At 44.3% G+C, this 20312-nt stretch overlaps 1 protein-coding gene across 1 annotated transcript in view; it reads right to left on the bottom strand.

Moving 5' to 3' along the window:
- Window positions 1-20312, bottom strand: part of FDXR (ferredoxin reductase) — a 418834-nt gene that overhangs the window by 141779 nt on the left and 256743 nt on the right. Inside the window, exon 10 of the mRNA XM_086930805.1 lies at window positions 374-545. Coding sequence (XP_086786931.1) covers window positions 374-545 — 172 coding nt within the window. The remainder of the gene's footprint in view (window positions 1-373; window positions 546-20312) is intronic.

The following is a 20312-nucleotide window of genomic DNA, read 5'->3' as shown; positions in this document are numbered from 1 at the left end:
ATTTGTTATTTTGGTCTTATTTCAGGGAGTGTCTTTACTAATTTTCCATGAATGCTCTAGCCTGTAAAGGAGATCTTATGCCGGCCCCCAAGACTCCATTACCTCCAACCTTTGCAGTAAATGCCCAAAAAGTAAAGGGGTGGTTAAGAAGGAGCAGGAAAAACAAATATGGTCTTTTCAACTATCCTTTCCTACACTCTAAAGGGCTTTTTAAGGGCTTTTTTTCATGATTAACACCCCACTTTACCTTTACTTTCTTCATGATATACAAACACAAAATCTTTACTGTACCAAGGAAGGCCTCCAAACTAACTTTCAATTGCTTGCACATGCTTAAGAGAGGCACACACATGTATTAATGAGAGGCACTAACCTGAGGCTCCATGTACTCTGCCCATGGTGTTGGGAACTATTCCCTGCTTGGTGTTAAAGGGCACAGAAGAGGCAATCGGTAGACTCCTATAGCCAATACTGTTCAAAATCATTCCCGAATCCAGGTCCTCATACTCCTCTGTGGGTACTGCCAGTGCAGAATCACCTGATCCCTCCAGGAACAAAAGAGGGTTAAAAAGAAGAGAAATAAGAGGGAGCAACCGAGCGTGTGCCCGGGTCATAATACATAGGAGAGAAAGAACCCAAAAAAATATTTAGAAAACCTTTTTTTGTTCATATTATAAGGAGACTAGCTCAGAGTCATGACCTTGAGGAAAGAATAAGAAGCAAAAGAAAGGCTGGGCAGAGAGTTCGGGAAAGGTAGGTATTAGAAGTAGGTAAACAGGAAAAAAATATATAAATCGAGAAAAAACAGATGCATTGGAAGTAGAATGATTTGGTAGTAAAAAAGGAGGGAAGGCGGATACGGAGAGCTGACCTTTACAGTGGAGGATGAGAAAAAATATGTGAATGAGGAGTAAGGGGGTTGAAGAGCTGATGCTGAGGTGTAGGCAGGGCTACTAGAATTATACAGCTGAAGAATACCAAAATGTGTGGCACAGTTGACTAAATCAAGTGGCAAGAATGACCAAATTACGCAACATATTAAGGGACAATCTGTGGAATTGTTTCTGTATCTAACAGTCATAAACGTTTGAATGAAATTTTGCTGTCTACATGGACCCTTAGCACTTTTCCATATACAAGTAATTCATCTAACCTAAGGGTGTGAGGAATCCACTTCTACATAGAATGAATGAAAGCATCCTACAGTAGTCTATCCCCCCAAAAACATTTCTGAAAAACCAACATGTTCATCCTGATGTTATTTTAATACTACATTTTAGCATTTAAGGGGCGTAGACAAATCAAAATGTGAAAAAGGTGAAAACAAAATGCAACTTGATTGGCTCTAAAGCAAAATAAAGTGAAGATAGACCTGTGCCTTAGAGTACTCCAGAAGATCCCTATACACATGATGCCTTGTTCTGGCAGTTTGCTTTACCTACTCAGTTCTTTTTTCTGGCTCTGCGAGAAGAATGTAAGAGCACATGTGAGGTCTTTAAATCTTAGATTTTCAGACAATATTTTTTTTTGTTGAAAAAATTCCTGGTTCACTCAACGTCTTTTACATCTAGCCGTTGGGTTATATTTTTTATGCCAAAAGATGTCCAAACACACTCATAAGGACAGCATAGAATGCAGGCTTTGAGAAATTGTTGAAAACATGAAAGTAGAGAGGAAAAAGAAAAAAAGGCTGTAAAACACAACCTCTCATATGTCAATGCCTAAACAGTCACGCTCTGACAAGGACCCCTCCAGAGGGAGATCCTCAGAAAAAAGCAAAGTGAACACTGTCATCTATCACAACATCATTCTAAATTGACACCAACAGGATCACCTTCATCGGCTCCAACATGCTCACCGTCAAATGTGGGGTCAACATCATCCCTTCATAGGCATAAAGACAAAACTACTCTGTTCACATCTTGAAAGACCTTTGACATCCAAAAGTGTGATGTCGAAAAACAGACCAACATCAACATCAAAGCATCATTGATGAATCTTATTGTCTTGGTTTCAATGAAGAGATACTCACAGTCGAAACATAAATGACCAAGTCGACAGTACCCACGACAGCATCAAAAAGTCATTAATTGTGACAAATTAGCCTCAGATATGTCAAGAGTAATCACTTGAAGTAACATTGTGTTTCCTTCATTCTGAAGTGAATACACACCATTACTTTCCCTGTCAATGGTGTGCTTTTGAATTTGTTCAACCCATTCATCTTTTAGAAAACCAATGGCAAGCCTTTCTCCATCCCCAATTTCATAAGGTAGAAGACCACCCTCTGAAACTTCTGCCAAAAGTAGAAGGCCACCTAAAACCCCAGACCCTCTTCCTTTACCTTTAATTCTTATAATGCTGTGATGACACTCTTCAAGAAAGACTTCAACGCTTAAATTTGTCTCCAACAAGAATGGTCTTAAGGACAACCTCCATGTCCCCACAGTGTCTAATGCCACATTGGCGTTCGCCTGAAGAAAGAGTTAGAAATTGAAGATCACGGTCTCCCTTCATGGACACTGATACTACCTACCCACTGTTCAAACACACCTACATCTTCGCCAGCATCTCCAGCATAAGCTTCTGCAGTGAATTCCAAGATGTTCCATCAAGAGGTACAAATAAACTGAATATTCCACTAGAAACCTCTAAATAAACACTGTAAGTCATCTTAAATCTTGCACTGCTCAAAGATCTCTCCTCCTGGTCTTCAAGACACTGCACGGAATACAATTCTGACACCAGTAACGATACAATCTGTCACTCCAAGACTTTTAAAGAAAAACAAAGCTCTTCAACTTCACCCAGATTTCTTAAAAGGTTACTCAAAGCTTGATTCTGTATTGGTCATATCTGTCAGGTGCAGAAATTAATCAGCCCCTGAAATGTCACCCCGTTCTGAGAAAAGGACCAAGAAATGGTGTTTGGCAGGCAGAAACATTTGTGGCACAGCATAAGTCCATCTTAAAATTGCTAGTACCACCGGTAAATGGGTTACTATCAAAGATAAATACTGGAATGAAAGCTTGCTCTTTCTAATAAGATTATAAGTGCAGCAGTTGATCTGACATCTACCTCCAACTGCGACAGTGTTGGCTTGATTACCCTTATTAAAACCACACACACAACTAAAGGTAGACAATTGTCCATTCTGTGGCACTTCATTGTTTGTTCAACATGCAGATGAAATGTGTAAAATGAAGAACGAAGCAGATATATTGCAAGCAGTTGGTCTACAGAAGAAGAAAAGACTCCTTAAACAATTCAAGCTCAAGGACCAAAGGAAATGCCAAAGGAGGTTTCAATCAACTTGCAGGCTTTATGAACTTTATAATCAATCCCACAAGCACAACGGACAAGTCAGCTTTAGGCACTGTATCTGAAAGATACTACCTTCACTTGAAAAAGACTCCTCCTCCAAGCACCCCCCAAAAAAACACATTAGCTAATGGCGTTAAGGGAAGAAACTTCCTCACTTCTGTTCAAAAAGCCTTAGAAAAAGCACCACTCAAATAAAGTGTAAAAGGAATGTATTCAAGACATTTTTAAATAAAAAACAGAAAGGCCCAAGTCCAGATTTCAGACCAATCATGGATTTACATTTACTAAAGAAAGGCATAAAAAAAGGAAAAACTGCATGCTGGCATCACATCTAATAGTCCCTAAATTGCAATAATAATAAAGAAAAACTAGATGTGTCTACTAGACCTACAAGGTGCATATTTCCATATCCCAATAAATCCTCAACACAGAAAATCTTTGAGATTTCTAGTAGGCCAAGAACATTACCAATACAAAGTCCTCCCATCCGGCTGAGACATATATATATATATATATATATATACAAATACATATACACACATATATATATATACATATTATATATATATATATATATATACATATTATATATATATATATATATATACACATATTATATATATATATATATATACACATATTATATATATATATATATATATATATATATATATATATATATATATATATATATATATATATATATATATATAACCTACTGGCGGTCGCCACTAGGTAGTTATAGCTAGGATTTTTTTCAATGTTAAATCTCAAAATTCTATTTGGAATAACTTTGGCGCCGGTTGACGAATCTGACTGAAAATTTCCTCAAAATGGCCTTGCGGCGTTCCGGTCCTTCCCTGAAAGTTTGGGGGAGATTCGTCAAGCGGGGGCGGAGATAAAAGGGGGGTCCCAAAACGCGTTTTCCCCATGTTAATTTCCATAGGGCGGTCGATTTCACTTTTAGCCCGAACGGCTGAATGGAGTTCCACCAAACTTGGCAAAATTGTAGGGACTGGTAGCCCGATGTGCCTTTGCTATGTCTCATGATGTGTGCTCCAGTGGTCTTTGAGTAATTTAGGTTCAAAAATATATATATATCTATGGCAGCGCCCCGGTACGCGCCCCGGGGAGCGCTCCGGGCGCGCCACGCGAGGTGCGCACGGAAAGCTGATTGGCTCTCGGGTGTCTGTAAACATTCGAAACAGTCCGGAGCGGCCGCCATCTTGTGTCTCGGTAAAATCGAGACACAAGAGGTGGCTAAAACAAAGGGGAAAATGACCATAAGGCGTCAGGGATAGACCCCCTCTGACCCCCTAGGTTTGATGCGGGGGCTATAAAAGGGCCCGCGGGGCATTTAAAATATTTTGGGTTTTTTTCGTTTGGCGCGGGGGGAGCGCCCGGTACGTGCACCGGGGAGCGGACCAGAGAGGTACTATGAGGAAAAAAGAATGACAGAGTTTTTAAAAAAATTAAGCCTTTTTTTAGAAATTGGAGGTAGTTCTAAAAATAACTTTTTTTTCTTCTTTTTGTTGTTTTATTTTTTTTTGTGTTTTTTGAACATTTTGTACTTTTTTTGGCTTTTCAAAACAGTTTTATATTTTTTTTAATTTTTTTAGGGGGAGAAACAAAAAAAAGGGAATTGAAACTGGCTCAACTGGAGCAAAAAAACAAAAAACCCAAATAATTACTTCTTTTTGGGACACTTGTGATTGTCACCTGCAAGGACGATGAGCTTTACGCTCTTTTCACCATAGGCGATAAGCTTGCCACATGCAGTACAAGTGATTTTAAAATCACCAAATCGTGGCTGAATACAAGGCATCATCTCTGATGTTTCTGGTCCCGATGAAGTGGGTTCGTTTCTTTGGGAGGTGGTCCTTGAAGATTTGGGGAGGTTACTGGCCAGTTCCCTGAGCTCAGCACGAGAATAGTTGTTAGGGTGCTTACGGGTCATATGTCGAATCATGGTATTGTTACCAAAGGAATATTTTTTGTTTGGGTTGCCCCTTGAGAGTTCTTCCTTACAGATTAGGCAAGTTACCTTGGCCGCATTCACTTTTTTCTTGCCCTCTGGGAGTGAAAAAAACTCCCATACAATGTGTGGCTTGGGCTTGTATGGGGTATTTTGTTCAGGCAGCCATCTTCCACCATCCTCCTGTTCCTCTTCCTCCTCCTCCTCTTGTTGACCACCAATTTAATCTTGAGCTGGTCCTCTTGGTGGTTGTGGTGGTGGTGGTGGTGGTGGGGCAGATGCACCAGCTGCTGCTGCTACTGAAGCCATTATAAAGATCAAAAAGGTACAGAGAGGTACATACTGGTCTTCCTAAGTCAAAGGACAAAGTCAGAATAAGGAAAAAAGGTGGGGTCTTTCATCATTTGGAAAAAAAAACTGTCCTGAACCAATGAGAAGTGCTATTTTCAGGTCACAAGACCAGGGGCTTCATCATTATGAAACCAAAACTGTTATGAACCAATAAAAAGTGTTATTTTCAGGTCACATGACCCGACGCGCTTGCGCTTACGCTACGCGCCCCCCGGGCGCGCCCCGGGTCGCGTAAGCGCGTCGGATGTTTACGTTGTGCGATCGTATTCGCTCGAGTACTTCCGGGTGTGCTTACACCGTGCGTATCACGCGGACGCGGCTACGCGATACGTCACGATCATGTTTTCGTTCGCGATATTGGCGCTTACGGGACGCTCCCCGGAGCGCGCCCTGGGGCGCTTTATAGAAGTACGCTTTTCAGGGCGCACCCCGGGGCGCGCACCGGGAGCGCTCCAAAAAGAAAAAAGAAAAAAAAAAGAAAAAATGGGAAAAATTGTAGGGACTGGTAGCCCTATTCTTAAGTGGTTTTTACGAAAATTTACTTTGAAAAAATATATATTGGGCTACATTGGGCTATATATATGTTAGAGCCCAAATGTAGCCCAATGTAGCCCAATGTAGCCCAAAGATGGCCACCAGAGACAAAAAAAACAAATGTAGCCCAAATATCAGCCTGATGTAGCCCAACTATAGCCCAATGACAGAATGTCCCAGAGTGTTCTAAAGAACAACTAGAGCGCTAACAGTCTTACTTATAAACTGAGACTTATAGTTAGGAATTAGCATTTAAAAAACCTCTGAAATTCACTGAAAAAAACCATAGGTTTGACACCAGTTATAGTTAGGAATTAGCATTAAAAAAACCTAATAAATTCACTGAAAAAACCATAGGTTTCACACCAGTTATAGTTAGCTGGAAATTTTACTGACATAAAACCAATGAAATTCCCCGTTATAGTTAGTTGGACTCACTATAACTTGCGCGTGTAATGCACTGCTGATGACATCACATATTACATCACTCATGACATGGTCAGTGACATCACTCATGACATCACTGATGACACTATCCTTGTGACAAAGTGACAGACCTCCTTTCACTGTAAAGTAACCCTTGACACACATATTCAAAAATAGAAACTAACATTTTCAAAAAAGTGGATATACCCATACCAGTTACAACAACCAATTCAGTAATTCCACCATCTATATACACATCCACTCATTCACCAACAGTTCTATATAGTCACTCATACATATACTCACTCATCATATGTAGTGATACACCTATACATCCTGTTACACACCGACAGTCATCAAAAGGTTACTCACACACATACTCACATGCAAATAAACTAATAAACATCCATTTATTTACATATACAGATATACACACACTACCACCTTACTTCTAAGGAAACTTACACATACTTACTCTCTTAAACAATCACTTATAGAAACACATACTTATTTAAACAGAAACTCTTTCAATCTCTCACTCTCACATATTTATTTATTTATTTGGCGATTTTTAGAGCGCGCAAATACCCTTGGGTGTCTCGGCGCTGTAGTTGCAGAACTCTCAGGGGGGGAGGGGTAGGGATGTTTAGGCCGGGAACAACCAGGTCTTTAGTTTCTTTCTGAAATTCAGAAGGGTCGGAGCACACTTAATGTGTAGAGGGAGTGTGTTCCACAATATGGCTGTTGCCACTGAGAAGCGTTTGTCGCCCCAGTTGGCCCTTCTTGTACGGGGGACCATGAGTAAATGTGCTGAGGATGACCGCAAGGCTCTTGTGTGTTCAAGCGGTCGGAAGGCTCTTCTTAGGAATAGGGGTCCGAGATCGTGGATAGCCTTATATGCTATGCATAATGCTTTAAATTTGATACGGCTCCTCACCGGTAGCCAGTGTAGCTGTCGGATATAGGGGGAGACCGATGCAAATCTAGGGATGGATAGCAATGTCCTGGCTGCTGCATTCTGCACTGTTTGCAGTTTATTGAGGACCTTTTGTTGTGCATTGAGAAACAGTGCGTTGCAGTAGTCAGTTTCACACTGACTTATATATATCAATACTCACATATACTACATTAAAACATATGTCGTTACTGATAAAGACACTAGTGAGGCAGGTATTCACTCACTAACACACACATATACACACTCATCCACCCATACAGTCCTGCACATATGCTGTCTTCAAAAAACATACAAACAGTGAGTCAGTCATTGATGCATCTATCTGCAAAGTAACATCCCCACCAAACCATACAGACACTCATACTGATACTAAAAAAACATCTAATAACCCATTATCACACACATGTAGCTACTCACCAAACCATGCAGCCACTTATACACAAAGTGAAACACTGATACATATATTTAAATATTTAAACATTATTCGCTTATATATGTATTCACTAAGATACACTTAATAAGGCAGTTAACCAATCAATTCTTTTAAAAACAAACATCCATTTACACACTTATTTAACCATTTATTCGTCCATCGTCCTTTACAAATACATATATAAAACATATTTATTTTTCAGAAAGACACACATTCACTGGATGGTGTCATCAGTGATGTCATGAGTAATGTCACTGACCATGTCATGAGTGATGTAATATGTGATGTCATCAGCAGTGCATTACACGCGCAAGTTATAGTGAGTCCAACTAACTATAACGTGGAATTTCATTGGTTTTATGTCAGTAAAATTTCCAGCTAACTATAACTGGTGTGAAACCTATGGTTTTTTCAGTGAATATATATATATATACATCTATATATATATATATATATATATATATATATATATATATATATATATATCTATATATATATATATATATATATAGATATATATATATATATAGATATATAGATATATATATATATATATATATATATATATTTAAAAAAATGAAAAATTCTAAACACATAAAAAAGGGGGGTCCCAAAACGTGTTTTTCCCATGCAATTTTCCATAGGTACCGTTCATCGCGGCTACAGCCCGAACAGCTGAACGGAATTACACCAAATTTGACAAAGTTGTAGTCCTTGGTGCAGACTCATGCCTTTTGCTAATATGGTGTAAGTCTGATCAGTAGTTCCTGAGAAATTTACAATTAAAAGTACATATATATCTATGGCCTCGGCGGATCAACGGATTATAAGTGCACCGTCCAGATCACACGCAGAATGCTGATTGGCTGACAAGTGGTTGTCAACATTCTAAACCAGGAAGTGTTGGCAGCCATTTTGTGCCGTGGTAGAAGCGAGGATCTAGAAATTAGTGGAACAAGTGTTTAAAACGTATAAAGGGGCAGGTAAGAAATATTTTAACCCTGTAGATCTGCTTAGGGTGTTCCACAATGGCCCCTAGGGCCCAAAAAAGATTTATTTTTTTTGTGGAAAAAAAATGAGAAACGTGCGATGGGTGCATGGATCCGCCGTAAAAAAAATAAAAACGAAGCGGGGGCTCTAGTGCTTGTTTAAAAATTAACTGCCTGGGAAGGAGAAATCCCGGGGTCTAAAATATTGCATTTGAAGCGGGGGTCGACAAAAAAGGGGGTCCCAAAACGTGTTTTCCTCATGCAATTTTCCATAGGAATCGTTCATCACGGCTACAGCCCGAACGGCTGAACGGAATTACACCACATTTGGCAAAGTGGTAGTCCTTGGTTCAGACTCGTGCCGTTTGCTTAAATCGTGTAAATCTGTTCAGTAGTTCCTGTGAAAATGTCAATTAAAAATACATATATATCTATGACCTCGGTGGATCCGCGAATCTTGCACGCACTCTAAGGGCACCTTCCCGATCATGAGCTGAATGCTAATTGGCTGTCAAGTGGTTGTCAACATTCGAAACCAGGAAGTGTTGGTAGCCATTTTGTGCCTCGGTAGAAGCGAGGATCTAGAAAATAGTGGGACAAGTGTTTAAAACGCATAAAGGGGGCAGGTAAGAAATATTTTGATCATCTAAACCTGATTAGGGGGTCCCAAAAATGTTTGGGGGGGGTGAGTGAGAAATGTGCGTTGGGTGCATGGATCAGCTGTACTAAAAATAAAAAGGAAGCGGGGGCTCCTGTGCTTGTTTAAAAATTAGCTACCTGGGAGTACCAAATTCCGGGGTCTAAAATATTGCATTTGATGGGGATTCAGAGGGGCCTGTAGCCTGGGGACCGCCATTCCTCTGTGCTACAAAATAAATGGGTGAGGGAGCTCAAAGGTCCATCTAAGCCCTGGAGATTACCACCCTCCGGAGAAGTCGAAAGCCTTGGGGAACACCACCCCCCAGGAGCGGCTTGTGCTGTGTCTCAGGGTGTCTACCTCCGGGACACTGCTGTTTGCTATGGCAGGGCGGGAGTCGAGGTTCTCACTGTGTCATAGTAAGCTTGAGGGCATATTAAGAAGTGCCATTTCATCGCAATTTTTTTTAAAAAGCCAAAAATGCGGTGAAAATTATATTGCCCTATTTACTAGGTGAAGCTAAGATGCATTAATGCATGTTAGCAGCCGGTTTGCTAAGGGCTCGCTTTGTATCTCCACTGAGTTGCAATATAGGTGTTATCAGTGGCAAGGTAGGTGTTTCTATGAGAATATTAAAAGGAAGACTGAGGTATGACAATAGCTTTGTATTTACAAGGCGGCCCTGGATTTGAGGACTGATAGGAAAACGCTTGCTAATTGTGATTAATGTCAGATCCTAACATTTGTTCTGAAGTAGACTTAAGCATGTTTAATATGCGAGGTGGTTTAATATGTTGAGTCCACAGTTGTATATTAATAAGCTTTTGACTTGCGAACATACATTATCGCTCTATTTCTCGCGATATTGGGGGCATATTTACAAGGACAGCATTAAAATTATTGTTGCTTTAGCATTATGAAAGTGTTGTTAAAGCGTCCATAATGGTTTAATAATAGGCTTTTGAGAATTCGTGACAATTCAAATAGAAGCCCAGGTTTACACCAGAACATGTTAACGCTGTCCTTGATAATATGCCCCCAACTTTGCTATGGCAGGGCGAGAGCCTCGGCTCTCCCTCTTGCATAGCAAACATCAACGTTGAAAAAATCTTCTGGTAAGATAACAAAAGATTTTGAAGTCCATTTTCGCTGTTTTTGTTGTAGTTTGCTGTCGTTAAAGCAGCGACAATTTTAAAGCCATCTTTGTAAATATTTTTTTCAAAACACCGGGGCAACCCTAGAACAAGAGCCAGGGGCTATAATGATAATTGTCTAAACAGTGGCTCTTGAACAATACTCATACACACCTTAAATTAAGTACCCATAAATGTGCATCATGCCTACAAAAGAAATTAAAGAAAAAGAAACAGATAAAGAGAGGCCTGAGAAAACAATGATATCAAAAGAAGCCATGTACAATGTATAGATAGTTTTAATCATACCCAGAAATCATTAAACCAATTACACTCCTACACAATATGAAACACAAGACATGTGAAAAAATAAAAAAACACACTGGCCGAGGAAAAATACTCATACGACAATCAACACAGAATATAATCAAAGTATTAATGTCCTCAATGATTTGGGCCATTTTGGAGGTGTCCATGGCGTTTCAACCCCAGATGGTTTTCAGGGTCATCATCAGGACTAAAAGCTTCAGGAGTGGGAAGCGACCACTTAGCACACATTTCTTAAAAAGGCTGTTCAGCATGAAACTCCTCCTTGTCTCCAAAGTGAGAAGAAAAGGTTTGTTTATTTAATTTTTAACCGGCACAAAATACCGCAGTATTTTGTGCTGGTCAATGTCGGATGGAGACTGCACGTCGAGTTTTCGCCAATAAATTCTCTAGGGAAAGCTCGGATGTCATATTGAGCTCCTTTTACATTAGAACTCTGCTCCGCTGGCTGTTTTGATGCCCTTTACTGATGATTTGATACTCAGTTTTTGACTCGTGCAGTTACAGCTTTTTGGACCCTCTTGTTATTTTAAAATTAAATAGGTTAGAAGTTCACCATACAATGTTGGTAATCAAAACTGCTGTAGTTTTAAAATGTTTACATAGGAACCGTTAGTCGCAGCTATACACTCTGGTAAAGAGCAGGTGAAGAGTTAGCCTCAGTATTGTACTTCTAGTTATAAACATCATTTCGATTTTTAAATGTTTTTAAAGCATATGATTATCATACTAAATAATAGTGAAATGTTAGAAAAAGAAGACTTATATACTTTTTTTAATTAACTTTTATTAAAACAATAAATAACTAGAAACTTAACTTTAAGATAACAATATAATAAATAACTAGAAACATAACTTTAACAAAACAATATAATAAACAAAATGTGATATGGACTCCAATAGAAGTAAGGTAGGTAATCTGCAAAACAAAAATGGAAATAAGTGTTTAAAATTAGATCGATGTGACTTAAGGAGGTCAAAGATTACAAGTTAAGGTAATACTTGGCAATATTTGTTAATTTGCACGTCTGCAGTGTGCCTGAAACATTCCACCTCTCTTATAGGCCCACGTTGAAGAGGTGTCTGTACGGAAGTACCTTTTGGCGTCAGATTTACAATATGGACCAACAGGTCTTTAAAATGATTCAGAGATGAGACAGAATTAGGTGAGACATCACGTCATTATGCAGGACAATATTGATTCTTTTCAACGCATTTAAATCGGAGGTATTGAGTATCTAGGCTGCTCTGCTTACCTTGTGTAAAAACTGTGACGAACAGAGTTCACAACTTCAACACAACTTTAGTTCTACACGGCAGACTATTACATACAGCCTTGAATGTTTTATCGATACAAAAGGGGATGATGGACGGAACGTTTGATCAAATCAAGCACTCACCCCCAGTCAACTGATCTGGGTTTAATCCATCACCATTCTTTAGCTCACTCAGCCACCCCAGTTCAGACATGGCCATATGCAAATCAGTCTGACCCTGTGCCTCATGGGAACAGTCCAGCCCGAACTGCCAAGCCATGTCTTCCCTGGACCGGAAACAAGCATCCTGGGACCGATGATTTATGGTGCACTGAGTTAGTAGTATCTTTGGCACCGAGCTTGTACGTACCCTGCGATAATACGTAATGCAGGGGGGCTGTACTGGGAGCAATGTTTTTGCCTAATGAATTCTGCCTTCATAAGGCTATGGGGGAATGACTTGTGGTGCAGTGAGTTAGTGGTACCGAAAGAACTCAGCTTGTGCGTATCCTGCGATGATTCGTGGTTCGGAGGGGTCGCAGTGGTATAATGTCTCTTGTCTACTGAAATGCGTCATGTACAATCGTGATTCTACCTGAATGGTGAGCCCTCACAATGTAGACCGAAGGCAGTAGTCATCACTGACATCAAGAAATTATTTTTGTCGTATCTTTTAACAAAATCTGAGAACAAAGTACAATTAACTCTACCTTAAAAAAACAAGGCTAAATTTCATGCTGTTCATAGTATAGATTCAAAGCTGAATTCAAGAAGTGAGCCCTGCTGTCTGCACTGTAAATCGAAGGCAGTAGTCAGCAGAGCTATTGACTAATGATTTTTGTCACTTATTTTACGAAAATCAGAACACATACAGTAGAATTGTCTCTGCATTAAATAAATCAAGGTTGAATTCCTTACTGTCCGTAGTATACATGCAAAGTTGACTTCAAGTTGTGAACCCTGCTGTCCGCAGTGTACATCGAAGTCACATACTTTAACAAAATCTGGGGACACGGTACAATTGTCGCTGCCTTAAATAAATCAGGACTGAATTTTACGTTGTCTGTAGTGCTGATGTCCCACTGGTATCAAGTGGTAAACTCTGTTGATTGCAGTGTACATTTGAAAACAGAACTCAGTACAGCCATTGAGGAATATTTTTTGTGGCATCCTTTAACAAAATAGTATTTGCCGTACATAAATCAAGGATAACTTCAATGCTATCCGTAGTTTAGATGGAAAGCTGAATTGAAGTTGTGAACCCTGCTATCCGCAGTGTAGATCGAAGGCAGTAGTCGACACAAACATTGATGAATGCTTTTTTGTCACAGTTAACAAAATCTGAGGACACAGTGCAATTGTCTCTGCCTTAAATAAATCAAGAATTCATTTAATGTTGTCTGTAGTGCTGATGCGATTCTGGTATGTAGTAGTGATCTCTGTTGATCGCAGTGTACATTTGAAGGTAGTACTCAGTACAGACATTGACGAATATTTTTTGTTGCATCATTTAAAAAAAATTGTCTCTGCCTTACATAAATCAAGGCTAACTTCAATGCTGTCTGTAGTGTACATGGAAAGCAGAATTCAAGTTGTTAACTACTGCTGTCCGCAGTGTAGATCGAAGCCAGTAGTCGATACAAACATAAGTCTGCGGTGCTGTGGTGCTGAGTTCGCAATGGGCCTGTATCGAGGAGGCACATGGTCATGGCGGCAGCCACATGGCAAGGTGAGCACCTTCTCTGTGGTGGAGTTTCTTCTCTTCGCAGAATTGAACCATTCCCAAGTAGTAGCCTAATTATTTATAGTCTTATGGTGACATTGCATACGTTGGACCAGCCCACTCCACTTCTGCTTCAAGGAGGGGGAGGTGGGGTGGCCGGGGGGAACACAGCTACATAACCGAGATATTCCCCAGTGTCTGAGATAATATGGTTGCGTCCACTATACAGTACACTACACGTATCAATAGTATATCTTCAAATGGAATAGTTTTTGGTTTCTATAGTGAGTTGTGTATAGCATTTCACCGGTAGTCTTGGCATTGTGTAAATTATTGTTGATGTGCGAGTTCCTTCCCTTATACATAGTAGGTTGCCCCATCTCTGAACATTGAGCTAGTGTGCTGTTGAGGGGATATATTTTTTTGGGAAGGTCCGTTGTCCTGTTTGGCGCTGACTGTGAAGTAGTAGAGGGGAGGGGTTAGGAGGGGTGGTTGTATAGGTGGTGGCGCTGGGTATTGTGATTTTATTTGGTGTTGGAAGTGTATAATTAGTACCTCTATCGCATATTGCTCTTTAGATATGGGTGTGAGTTGGATGTAATTCACACAGTACATAGTTAACATCCTTACACTAGTTAAATGTTGATGCTAATTTGTTAATGGCAAGTGGAACTATTGCCTTTTTTTTTAGGTAGCATTTTAGATTTGGTTTCTTGTTGAAAATATGGGGAAATGGTCAACATTATAATTAGGAATTGTCATTTAAAAAACCTTTGAAAGAGGGGGGCGTGGCCAAGTGCCGATCATGGTGGACGTGTAGCTCCGGAGCTCCGTCCTTAGCCCGTAACATACGCTGATTATCCTGCCATCCTGCCCTGCAGCCCACCTGCAATCGGTGCTCGGAGGACCCGGGGGCGGCCGACGTGCAGCGGGCAGCCGCTGCTCCTTCAAGCTTGCACCAAGAGAGCGCTGGGACCGTGGCGACTGCTGCGGCCTGAGACACTGAGTGAAGCCTCGGCCTCGATTTGTGGACTGCCTGATCCACCCTAAGACAGTGGTTGGCTGTGGGAGGACCTCGGCCTGGAGACACGGCGGACGCTTCACCGCGACATCGGGACACACGGCGGGGGCCCCCGCGCCGCCTGTGACCTCACTGGCCACTACATCGGCCCTCCGGACACTCGACCGGGACCCTCTGTCCGACCGGGACACCGGACCCAACATTACATTATCGCCACGCAACCGCAGCGCCTGGGCCCGGACCCCCCGCTGGAGCATAAAACGGACTAAGTGAGAGGCGAAGCCCGCCACCGGCACTGCGCTCGTAAAATCAGCCCACGACACAACGCGCCGGGAGGCGAGAGGAAGCCCGGCAACGAGAAGGTACTGCAGGCGCCATCTTGTTTGCACCCCAGAGGGGGGTCCAGGACATTGGGACTTCGATCCCGGCAATTGGCACACCCGGGAACCGGCACAAGCGGACATTTCGCGGTGGGAGTGCGTGAGGCTTTCCACTCCCGAGGTTAGTGCCTACCAGCATAGCGGCATACCTGCGACCTCATAGTCTGGAGCTGGGGGCATCGGACACACGTGGGGGACAGGAGACTAGCCCTGCAAGGCCCTGATGCCGCACTGCAAACCTGACGCCTAGCGCGATACTGGCTGCTGACACTGCCCCCGCTCCTCGCCTCAACGGCCTGTGGACTCCCCCCTGCGCCTCGCACAACCAGACACTTACCGGCTCTCGAGACCACCAGCTGAGTCCCACCTCGCCCTGGGACGGCCACGCGACCCACCGACCACCGTCAACCGAACACGAACTGGCCTGAAACAATCCCGGCTGCAATCGCCTGCATTCGGTGGACCTGGATACCTCGCTTTCGAAGCCCGACGCACTTGCATAGAGGGGACCGGCGGCCACGAACACCCCAGCGTCGCCTTGCTTACCAGGTCAATGGGTAGACACAGGGGCAGGAACCAGGACTTAGGCGCCCCGGCAGACATGCAGTCCACGGGCTCGGAAGACCCACTGGCCTCTTCGAACGCGGACATCATCCCGCCAACCGGGAAAGGGTCCCAAGACGCTAAGTTGGACCTCATCCTCAATGAAATACGCGCCACGCGCGAAGCATTGGAATCACGCATTGATAACATGGCGACCGGCCTATCCCTACTGCGGGCTGACCACAACAAGCTGGCGGAGCGAGTCTCGGAGCAGAAAATAGCGCTAAATGACCTCATACCCCAACAAACGGAGCATTCTGCGAAACTGGAGACCGTGGAGAAGCAGCTCAAACAGCTATGGGACAGAGTGGACGATGCGGAAGGACATGCCCGCCGCAACAACGTCCGCATCCTAGGTATTCCGGAGCGAAGTGAGGGGAGAGACCCCACCCGATTTGTCGAAGACTGGCTGCGAAAACTGGTGGGCCAAGACGACCTTACGGCCTTATACAGCGTGGAGCGGGCACACAGGATGCCGTCGCGCCCCCCGCAACCGGGAGCGCCCCCTCGACCATTGATTGCGCGCCTACTCCATTACAAAGATCGGGACACTGCCTTAAGAGCGGCAAGGGAGAAGGCACCTATACGCTTCGAAGACAAAAACATATCAGTGTACCCCGACTTCACGCCTACGGTACAGAGAGCCCGGTCCACTTTCCTGGGGGTGAAGCGCAAACTCAGAGACAGAGACATGAAATATGCGCTGTTATTCCCTGCAAGGCTCAAGATACTACACAGCAATAAATCCCACTTCTTCGACTCGCCGGAAGAGGCGGAGGAATGGATGGAAGTCACACTCACCCCTCCGGCCTCACAAGACCCACTCGCAGACGACCACAATGGGGGACACAAGGCATCACAGGGACGACGAAGCAATCCTTCCACTTCCGGACAACACCCCACGCGAGGCGCACAAATGAACGCTTGATCACCCGGGGACCAAACAGCGGGTCCTACTTCAACTGCAACAGCGCGGATGCAATTAACGGAGGAGGCGCTGGCCGCCCACGACGCGGGAGCAACCATAGACGGGGGCACCACCACCACCGACACCCACACTGAGGTTTCCGGGTCAGTGGACAGCCTACAGCTGTTCCCCAAGATCACGGCCCAGATGGCGGAGGAATTCTAACCTTCGGCATGACTGATCCTCTCCGGGTGGTAAAGTATGACCGGCCCCTCTTCCTCATACATGGTGGGCTGCAGAAGGGCTCACCCTATTCAGGGCTACCATGCCAAAGTAGGCCATCAACAGACAGTCAACTGAGGCCTGCTTCCCCCGTTTTGAACATGGAACACACTGACTTGTGCCCACGTTGGGCACCCTTGTTTGGCTCCCGAGCCCGTTGGCCGGGGAACCTTTCAGTTCAGGGGTTATATGTTTACAAGGCACTCTTATCTGGCACCACGACGAACCTAACATGGTCACTTATAAACTTCACTCCACCACCACACACAGATGACTATGGGACCTCTTAATGTATATCGATTGTGCACCTGGAATGTACGGGGATTGGGCGCGATACACAAACGCCACAGAACCCTGGCCCAACTTAACCGTAGAGGGACACAGATAGCTTGTCTGCAAGAGACACATTTAAACAGTGCTGAGACTGTGAAGTTACGCAAAAAATGGAGAGGACAGCTCTTTGCTACCTCCTATTCTGCGTTCTCAAGGGGGGCGGCGATCTGGCTTCGCAACTCTGTCCCCTTCAAGGCATTAGAACAGAAGGTTGATAAGGAGGGGAGATATGTATTTGTGCGAGGTTCGCTGGATGGGGATGCCATTGTGTTAGGATGTGTGTACTCCCCAAATACAGGCCAATCTGAATTCTTGCTTACACTAAATGGGATTTTGTCTGACTGGGCTGACCACCAGTGGATTATTGGGGGGGATTTCAATGCCGTACTCGATCTTACACTGGATAGGTCACACCCACCACTGTTGGCCACAGAGAGCAGAAAACAGGCGGTAGCCCTGGCTTCTTGGGCTGAAGGCTGGGACCTGGCAGACGCATGGCGCAGCACACACGCACAGGAGAGGGAATATACCTTTTACTCCCCGCCCCACCAACTCCACACGAGAATTGACCATATCTTCTGCTCCCGCTCCCTGACGACCTCAATTGTTCAGGCCCAACACATGGGGAAAACCCTGTCAGACCACAACCCCGTTGAACTTACCTGGCACTGGGGCAAGTTGACGCCCCCAATCCCGACATGGCGATTACCCCCTGACCTGCTTGAAGACACAGTTTTTAGATCATCCCTTTCCGACACTATAGACACATACTTCACTACGAACACGAACACAGCCAGCACCCGTCAGATCGAATGGGACGCTTTTAAGGTCTGTCTAAGGGGAGAGGCGATGGCCGTGCGAGTGGGCAGAAAGAAAGAGGTCATCAATCAATTGAAGGAAGTAGAGGGTTCCCTGGCGTCCCTGGAGAGTGAGGCAGCGGGCACCAATGCACATTTCACCCCACTGCAGGAGGCCCACATCAGGCACGCAGAGCTTCTAGAAGACCTGAGGCTCCTGGATTACAGAGAACACACAAATAGGCAACATACGCAGGCAGACCGAGCTGGTACCCTTCTGGCCCGGATACTACGGGACTCCCCACCTTGCCACCCGATCTTAGAAATTATAGATCAAACAGGCACTCCTGCTACCTCACAAATAGGGATTAATACGGCGTTCAGAGACTATTACGCCACCCTATAGAGCCCCCCCCTCCCCAGGTGGAGTTCGCTTATGAGGCCTTTATGGGGGACCTGGTCCTGCCCTGGCTTACCGACATGCAAAATAAAGCCCTACAGCGCAACATCTCACTAGCGGAAATCAGACAAGCGATACGAGCCCTCCCTAGGAACAAGGTCCCGGGGACTGACGGCCTCCCGGCCGAATTCTACACAACGTTCATAGATCAATTGGCCCCACGTTTACACACTCTCTATATGGAAGCCCTGCGAACTGCTTCCCTGCCGAATTCGTCCATGCAGGCATTGATCACATCTCTCCCAAAACCCGGTAAAGAAGGACTCCAGCTGGCCGACTACAGACCCCTGTCCCTCCTGAACACTGACTCGAAGATCTTGAGTAAAGTGCTGGCGACGAGACTAATTCAATATGTACCCCAGTTGATCCACCCGGACCAATGTGGTTTTGTGCCGGGGAGGAGCACGGCCATGAATCTCAGACGCTTAGCCCAGCTGATGCTAGGAGGCACGGGGGGTGCAAGCCAGGAGGGCTGCATCTCATTGGACCTGAAACAGGCGTTCGACTCCCTTAGATGGGACTACATGTTTGCCACACTCTTGAGATTCGGGATACCGCCCGAATTCGTTGCCTGGGTCAGGCTTCTGTACACTCTCCCAACAGCGAGAGTGCGCACTTCTAGACATATTTCGGGCCCTATAGCTATAGCGAGGGGCACCCGGCAGGGCTGCCCGCTTTCCCCTCTCCTATTTGTCCTTGCCCTCGAACCCTTACTGTGCAGCCTCAGAACGAAGGCCCCCCGATATGGCATCCAGAGACATGGAACAACGCATATTGTGTCCGCCTATGCCGACGACATCATACTGTATCTTCGAGACATACGGGGAGGTATGGGCCCTATACCCCAATTGTTTGAGGACTTCAAGGAAATCTCAGGCCTGGCTATAAGTGAACCCAAGTCATATGGGTTCACTTTCAGACATACAGACTCTTCCACTCCCTTACCCTTCGCTCCGCAAGAATTCCAGATAGCGGGTACTACCTTCCGGTATCTAGGGATACACATCTACAGGGAAGCTGACATGATGATTGACGGCAACCTCGGCAGAGCCATAAGAGCGCTGAAAACACAAATCCAGTTCTGGCTGACACTGCCCCTCTCTATTGCTGGCAGAGTGGCCATCTCCAAGATGGTAATGCTCCCTCGCCTAGTTTACCACTTCACCAACCTGCCATTCCTGATCCCAGCCGCGACGTTTCAACGTCTCGACACACTGCTCACGGAACTTGTGTGGGGACACGGGCGCAGACGTATCGGTCTAGCCAAACTGCAGCTCCCCTCAACTTCCGGAGGTATGGGCCTCCCAGACTTTAGGGCGTACAACTATGCGTGCCAACTACAATGGCTGGCCTACTGGGTGGCGGGCCGCAACCTCCACGAGCTCAATATGACAGAGAGAGAACATGGGAGAGGGGACATACACAAATTACTCCTACCCCATTCGGACATACCGAGACATGCC

The sequence above is a fragment of the Lissotriton vulgaris genome, chromosome 7 (assembly GCF_964263255.1).
Source record: "Lissotriton vulgaris chromosome 7, aLisVul1.2, whole genome shotgun sequence".
NCBI lineage: Eukaryota > Metazoa > Chordata > Amphibia > Caudata > Salamandridae > Lissotriton > Lissotriton vulgaris.
Note: the sequence above shows the minus strand (reverse complement) of the source record. Positions and strands in the feature narration are given on the sequence as shown.